The sequence below is a fragment of the Macrobrachium rosenbergii genome, chromosome 19 (assembly GCF_040412425.1).
Source record: "Macrobrachium rosenbergii isolate ZJJX-2024 chromosome 19, ASM4041242v1, whole genome shotgun sequence".
NCBI classification, from domain to species: domain Eukaryota; kingdom Metazoa; phylum Arthropoda; class Malacostraca; order Decapoda; family Palaemonidae; genus Macrobrachium; species Macrobrachium rosenbergii.
This window is the reverse complement of record NC_089759.1, coordinates 18,988,519-18,996,515: the sequence shown is the minus strand read 5'-3', so window position 1 is coordinate 18,996,515 and position 7,997 is coordinate 18,988,519. Positions and strand designations below refer to the sequence as shown.

Below are 7,997 nucleotides of genomic sequence, written 5' to 3'. Positions count from 1 at the left end.
TGCAGCGGGCAATTTGGTTGTTAGCATTTTTTAGTTCGCCTAGATTTTCCTTGTCGGGTTTTGCAAGGTTGTGCATTGGAAAGTTGGTTGATTTTGGTATTTAGATAGTTCTAGACTCTATGACATTACACAGTACAGTATGCAGATGTTGCGCTGTTATAGCAGTTATTTACCTCCCTTCTCCTCTTGATGCAGTTTTTTGGTAGCCTCTACAAGAGCTGGCACAACTTAGCAGACCTGGTACTAAGATTCCGCTCCTTGATTTACTTTGCGTTATTTTGGGTATCTGACGACATTTAGTGTTACCTCCGACTCCAATCATTCTTTTGCAATTGCTTGAAGACCCCATCACTCACTTAGGGCTTCGAGAAACCTAACTGTATCTGGGTATCTTTGTCTCTTATACAGAATTACTAGCAGTAATGGCTTCCTTTCCCCAGCATTGGTCATAAAGAAGTAGAAAATTATTAGAAGATATGCTGCAATAGCCATTTTCCAGTTTTTGCTCCTTAAGAAAGATGTGTCAAAATCCACTGCACTATCAGAGGTCTTTCATTTCCTTGACTGTAAGTCTGTGGAACGGTCTCTTATTACTGTTAGTGTTTAGAAATATTAGTGAAGTTGGGATGATACTTAAATGTACCATAGAAAATTACTATAGTTTCTTTGGCTTTCTTTGGTAAGGATGTGTTCGATTATCTGTTTAAAGATTTGTATGTATTTCTTTTTTGTTATGCTTTCTCTTGTTTTTTTTTATATGGTTCTCTTACAGTTTGAAGCTTACTTTGCAAGTTTGTAACCTTTGAGGTTGCTGTGTATGATTGTTGCATAATAATAATAATAATAATAATAATAATAATAATAATAATAATAATAATAATATTCTAGGAACTGCCAGCCTCGAGTAAAAACTCGTATTTATGAGATAAAGCTTTACGGATGAAAACTTGGCTGAGTGTTAGGAAGAAGAACTAATTTTAAATTTGTGTTGCAGGATATATCTTTTCGTTATCACTGACAAAAATTATCGTATTTCTTGCTACTCTCATCAGTTTTTTTATAGTCGGAACAGTATATGGAAACAATTAAGTGATATTTATTCATACCAGACTACGGAGTAGTGAGATATCATTATTATCTTTTACTGAGAACGAACAGGGGACATTCTGAGTAAGGGCGAGAGCGCCTTCAGCCGTGCACATCGAACTTAAGGGGGATTTGAAACCCAAAAACTTGACAGTACCTGCAGTGATTATCAGTAAGCGTGAAATTTCCTTCCTTAATGTGTTCAGACTACCCAGACGACCTCTCAGGTGACAGGTGAGTACCTGGGTTTCATCCGCAGCATCTGTGGCTTGGTAGGAAGCGTCCCCATGTCTCACCTGACAGGTCCTGGTTTCGGGCACAGTATGAAGTAGAAGTTTACTCTCCTCTGTTGGATGATGTTGCTCGCGTAATTTTACAAATATATATGTCTCGTTTGTTTGTTTATGTTTTAGCTGGTCTTAAAAATAAAAAAGCATTGTTTACCATGAACAAAAGGCATTTTCTCCACATCTATGCATAGGCTTTATTGAAATGCAAGAAATAATTTAGTTATTTTTATTAGAATAAAATTAGATGTATTCCAATGAACATAACTGAAGCATTGCCAAGATAGTTAGTACCTACACATTTAATTGAAGTTAAAATACTCAGCTTATGATATAATACAATAAACAGATATTAGTACGTTAACATATAAATGACTAAAGCCTAAATGAATAGAAAATAAAAGAAAATTACCACAACCAAGTGAATAACATTAACAATCTAAATATCACAACCAAAGCATCTCATGACAAAAAGAACAACCTTCTAGTGACACCCAATGATCTCCTTCCATAAAATGATAAATAACAACTGAAAATTTTTTCAAAGCTTTATAACCTATTAAGCGAGGTTTTAGACAGGAGCCTCAGGTGGTGTTGTAGCTCCGTTGCTTTTTTATTGTTTTTTTTTTTTTATTTATTTAAGTGAAGCACAACCGACGAAGCGACGAGTACCACAACATCGCCAATACTTTCGTTTCGAATAATCCCGCCGAATCGTTCGTCCGCTGATCCAAAGAAGAAGAAGAAGAAGAAGAAGAAGAAGAAGAAGAAGAAGAAGAAGAAGAAGAGGAGAATCAAGAGCAGTAAACTATCGAAGCAGAAAACAAGCGAGTGTCGGAGAAAGAAGAGAAGACATTCGCCATCATAAGAAGAGTCGTTGAAGGCAACACTGGTAGTTAATGCTAGAAAGCACCTTTTTAGTTCATGTCGACGCTCTGGCCACGGCGCATGCGTGCGAATTCCTCGATGTCGACGTCTTCGCCGGTGGGGGCACCTGGGGGAAAAAGAAATATGCCAAATTAGTCCCTGTTGTTTCAACTGATACTTCCAAAAATTCAAATTTTCTGCAAGAACTAGCAAATCAAAAACATATCATAGAAGAAATAAAGTGAATTATAAATGATTTGATGAAGAAAGTCTTACCAGGAGCAGGGTGGACCAGCTTGAAGGGCAGGTCAGCATTCAGTTCACCTCCAATGGCACCGCAGTTGAGCTTGACGCGGAGGGAGTAAGAGACAATGATACCGTTGGCATCATTGGCGCTCTTGCCCTCACCAACCAGGGTGGAGGAGGCCAAGTTGGCATCGGTATCCTGCAAGTCGAAGAGAGACCAAAAAATTTGTGAAGGAGCTTAAGGAGAACTTTAAAAAGTAGCAGTACTTCCAGCTTTCTGTCTTTTTTTTATTTTTTAAGATATAAAAGCAAGAGCAAATGCAAAGTTTAATATATCATAAGGATCATTTTGAAGACTTCTGCTTTAAGTACTTCTTTCGGTTATAGATGCTGATTTTGTTGCTTATGTGACGCTAGTTTTATAGTCAGTTCAATCAGTCGTTCTTTTTTCCATATCGATTTTTTCTTTTATTTATTTATTTATTTATTTTTTAGAAATTCAGGTAAAGTGCCTGGATTGGCGTTCCTTACCTTCAGCTTGCCGTCAAGGGCGAGACCGTACTTGCTCTTGTTAGAAGAAGCAAGAGGAGTGATGTTGAAGGCCTTGTGGAGGTTGCTTCCAGGGGTGATGGGGCAACCCTCCTTGGACTCCAGGGAGGCGACCTGGAAGAGTCAAAAGGATGAGTTTGTATGACTAAGTCGTTTCGAAAGTATCTTTCAGTTACTGGACTCTCACGTTCATACAGTGCAGTTAGCATATGGGTGCATGAAGGAGGGTTTTAATATGTAGAGGGGAATTCTCTCTCTCTCTCTCTCTCTCTCTCTCTCTCTCTCTCTCTCTCTCTCTCTCTCTCTCTCTCTCTCTCATTACCTCACGGGTGAACTGGTTGTTGGTCATGGTCAGCTCAACGTGCTGGATCACAGCGCACTTCATGCCCTTAACAGTCTTCTTGCTGCTGTTGTTGATGCTGAGGGTGGCCTTGACAGCTTCACCGTGGTAGTACAGCTCCTTGTCAAGGGTGACCTCCATGTTGATCTTGCCGGAGGACAGAGCGAAGCCCTTGGACACGAGGGTGCTGGGCTGGCGCTTGGAGCTGATGAAGGGAGCATACTGGATCTTCCTGACGGCGAGGGTCACGGAGTTGCGCTTGTGGGGGCGCTCCTCAGCCTTGTCCCCGGCGTACACGAGCAGTTCGTAGATGACGCCAAGGGGCTTGACCTGCCAATACCTTGGATTGTAATACCTTAACCTTATGTGCTGGGATGAAGGTTTAAATTTTAGATTTTATTTTGGCAACATTTTGCAACCAAATGACCAGCCAGTACTTAGGATATTAATATCTTGACCTTATTTTCCGGGATGAAGGTTTAAATTTCAGATTTTATTTTTGGCAAAAATTGGCAATTAAGTGTCCCCTTTCCCTTACCCAACCCTGGGGGGTATTTTGTACTCACGGATTCCTCATCTCCAGTGTGGAGCTGGACAGAGGTGGGGGCGTTGGCTGGAAGATCGACGGAGAATGGATAGGCATTGCCACCAAGCTTCTTGATGAGCCTATCCTGGACGGCAGTTGGTTCGGCGGAGGACTTGCTGGGGTAGATCTGCTCGCTCAGGAGGGTCAGCTCTTTGCTGAAGTTGAGGCCCATGACCTCATCCTCCTCGCGGCCAAAGCGGTAGATGACATTGACCTGGAACAGGACAGGATTGTACTCTATTAATCCTGGAAAAGGACAGTATTATACTCTGTTAATCCTGGAAGAGGACAGGATTTTAATCTATTGATCCTGTAACAGGACAGTGTACTCTATTAATCCTGGACAGGACAGCGTACTCAATTACTCCTGGGACAGGACAGTATGTTCTATTAATCCTGGAACAGGATACTCTATTAATACTGGATCAGGATGTGTGGGCCGTATTGGCTTGGCGGATAGTATATAAAAATAAATTACAGCTACCGAATGATATCTATTATTTGTTTTTAAATTACCGTTATCTTGTTTAGCAACAACCTCGTGTATGTCGTATAAACATTTCATAAAATACCTAAACAGCGATGAACGATGATATTTTATTCAGAATTCATCAAAAAGAATGGTTTACATAGGATTCATCATTTACGTAATAATGTAACATCACCTACTCATCGTATAATTGTCGGCAAACATTTTACTCACAAGATTCAGATATTTGAGATTTTCCCTGTCTCTTTTTTTGCAAGCTAAGATTACTCTACTGTTGTGTAGCACAAAAGACTTGAGTTTCTCAACGTACAAAAAAAATTATTTGATTTTTATTCGTCACCAAAATCGAATGTTTCGTAATTCTTTGACTAAGTGCGGTGTATTTGATTTAATATAATCTTTTTTTTTTTTTACTTTGGAGCTTGAGAGCTCTGTACGAAGTAGTGAAATAATAGAATAATCAAATAAATGTTTTCATGCCTCAGTAGAAATTTTCGAAAACGCTTTTGCTCACGTACCGTGGCGAACACACGGCGGCCACGGAGGTAGTCATTGTCGACGATTAGGACACCATCGATAGGCTCGGTGTTAACGGTGGTATCGACGAAGTCTCTGCGGCCTAGGTAGACAGTGATCTTACCTGCAGAAGGAGAGAGAGCAGTGTAATGAAAGACTTAAAAAAAAAAAAACTATAACTTTCAGGTACAAACATTTTTCAGGCAATGTTTAAGTGTATTTGTGAAGCCAAAACTGAATAGTCCCCGTAAGGGGAGGTGGGGTAGTGCCGTCAGTGTATCTCACGCGGTGCACTGTAGGCACTACTTGAGGTTCTTTGCAGCGTCCCTTCGGCTCCTAGCTGCAACCTCTTTCATTCCTTTTGCTGTACCTCCCTTCATATTCTCTTTTTTCCATCTGACTTTCCACCTTCACCTAACAATTATTTCAACATCATTTTCAGTGCTTGGCCTTTGGCCTAAATTTTGGATTCCGATTCCAGTTCCAAAATTTAATAACCAAAGAATATCAGACACGGAAACTACAGGGGTGTTTAAAACCACAAAATATCAGTTGGGGCGGAGTGGTGTTTAAGAGTCACGGTCAACATAAAATTACCCTGACGACTTAATTTTGTTTCCCTCTCGTTACTCTTAATATCATTTTTGCCGTTGCAGGCACTTGTGAATAAGCAAGCAGCAGAAGCTGATAGTGTCACTGATATTTTGATCATTATACTCATGTACTGAAACCAAAACAGTGTTCCTTCTGACTTTTTCACTCGTTGTCTCCCCCCCCCCCTGCACTTGTATGGTTCATGATCCGGTTACAGGAAGTACATTAGGTACCCAAGTTTACAATTCTTTTTTTTTTTTTTTTGGAAATATCTGAAGAGGAACGTGAAGCCATCTGATTTTGAAAAGTTCTCTGTATTGCACGTATAACAGTAGTGAATGGTTGATGTTAGTCAAAATCGCTACACGCACCTGCAGCCTGTACTACAAGCAACGTAACACCAAGGGCAAATAAAGTTACCTAAGCAGCAGTGGATATTCCCATCTGTTGTTTATGCGAACGTAACAGGAATTAGATCATTATCTTTTGAAAGATACAAGCCAATAGTTTAGCGATCCTCATACTCACTTATTAAATTGGATCATGTTTGTTGAATAAATACATTCCTTTTGAAGAGTTTCATAACAAACGCCCAAGGAACTTTTGATCCAATTTAATAAATGAGTATGAGGATTGCTAAACTATTGGCTTGTGTCTTTCAAAAGTGCTTTTAAAAGCCTTTCACTACTGAAAGTTTATATTATACATTTCAAAGTTATTATTATGGCATCTGTGCAACAGTTCAAGCTGTTAATATGGAACCGAAAGGGTTAATGAATAAGTTAAGCAGATGAAAGTATAAACATGGTTAATTAATGGATAATATTTTGAAACGGCCGATCTATGAGAAAAGGGATATACTGTTTATCTGCAAAATTCAGATTAAGAAACATATAGCTTTATTCTATAGCTGCTTACTTGAACAGGAAAACTGGACTTCCACTCGTTCATAGGCTGAAGTGTCTATTGTAGCAGTACTTTTCAGACATGTATTAAAATTAATAATAACAATTTAGGGTTGCTACAAAGACTGTTCAGGACTCAGCACTAGGAACGGTTATCTTTAGGCGTTTGGGAATCTTAAAATAATTTTTTCTAATTTGTTATGAGGAAATTGAGACACCCATCTATATAGGTGATATTCTTGAGCGACGTCCCGTAAGAGCTTTAGGAACTAACTATCAAAGATATTACTCTTGTTCTACTGTTATTGTTTTCAGGGACACAATTAGGGATGCTTTGACTCAGCCCTACCACCTGGTAACAATATACTTGTTTGAGTGCGTTCCTGGTACACCAGTACTGATTTTCCCAAGGCCTGTCATGAAGAACTCCGGTTTCGTACAGACATCGGGTGAAAGGCTTTGAAGGACTCACCATTAGGGGCGGTTTTCTTGAAGACTTTCACGGCGTTCACCATCGAAGTTGCTTGGACTTTTTCTCTTGCGAGAAAGACAAAAGAGAGCTGAGAGAGAGTGCGGTTTGCTCGGCTGAGAACAACTGCGGGATTGGGGGTCAGCTGCCCCGACCAACTTTATAAAGGGAAAGAAGTTCTAATCGCATTAGACCATATAAGGGGTTTCTCCTAAGCTCCGGCGTTTCTACGGGAGGTCAACAGTCCACTATATGTTTATTTTTGGAACTTCCGAGGATTCTGCTTGTCTTATGACCCGGTTATTTACTGCATGGGTAGTTCTGGTGTCAGCAGTTTTCGTGGGCACTTGCTGCAAACTGTAAACTGAAATGTATTTGAGTTGGAGCCATATAGTGAAGGTGGCTTCTGTTTGTTTATCACACGTTATAGATAAACTTTGTCTAACATATTATATACATATGCATATATATACAGTGTATATATATATACACGTGTGTGCATGCGTGTTTGTTTGTACAAATATATATATATATATATATATATATATATATATATATATATATATATATATATATATATATATATATATATATATTAACTTTATCACATACACAATTGTTCTGTGCATTAGTAGAATTACTAAAAGGACCTCATTCAAACTGGATGGTATCTAATGGAGTTTTTATTCAAAAGTTACAAGCTTTCTTGGACAAACAGTCCACATTATCAAGTATCCGTACAATCATTGTACGGATACTTGATAATGTGGACTGTTTGTCCAAGAAAGCTTGTAACTTTTTGAATAAAAACTCCATTAGATACCATCCAGTTTGAATGAGGTCCTTTTAGTAATATATATATATATATATATATATATATATATATATATATATATATATATATATATATATATATAATATATATACACACACACACACACACATATATATATATATATATATATATATATATATATATATATATATATATATATATATATATATAAAATTTCCCAAGAAACTGAAACCACGGGATGCAAGAACTTGTGCTTACTCTGATGC

The 7,997-nt window shown here is 38.4% G+C and overlaps 1 protein-coding gene across 1 annotated transcript; it reads right to left on the bottom strand.

Moving 5' to 3' along the window:
* Nucleotides 1-1,587: 1,587 nt before the first annotated feature.
* LOC136848684 (arrestin homolog) lies at nucleotides 1,588-7,087 on the bottom strand. Its single transcript, XM_067121156.1, has 7 exons — nucleotides 6,939-7,087; nucleotides 4,970-5,091; nucleotides 3,942-4,175; nucleotides 3,358-3,705; nucleotides 3,018-3,149; nucleotides 2,517-2,685; nucleotides 1,588-2,367 (listed from the first exon to the last, which is right to left on the bottom strand). Exons 1-7 carry the CDS (start codon nucleotides 6,979-6,981, stop codon nucleotides 2,291-2,293), a joined length of 1,125 nt encoding a protein of 374 aa, XP_066977257.1. The 5' UTR covers nucleotides 6,982-7,087; the 3' UTR covers nucleotides 1,588-2,290.
* Nucleotides 7,088-7,997: the final 910 nt, after the last annotated feature.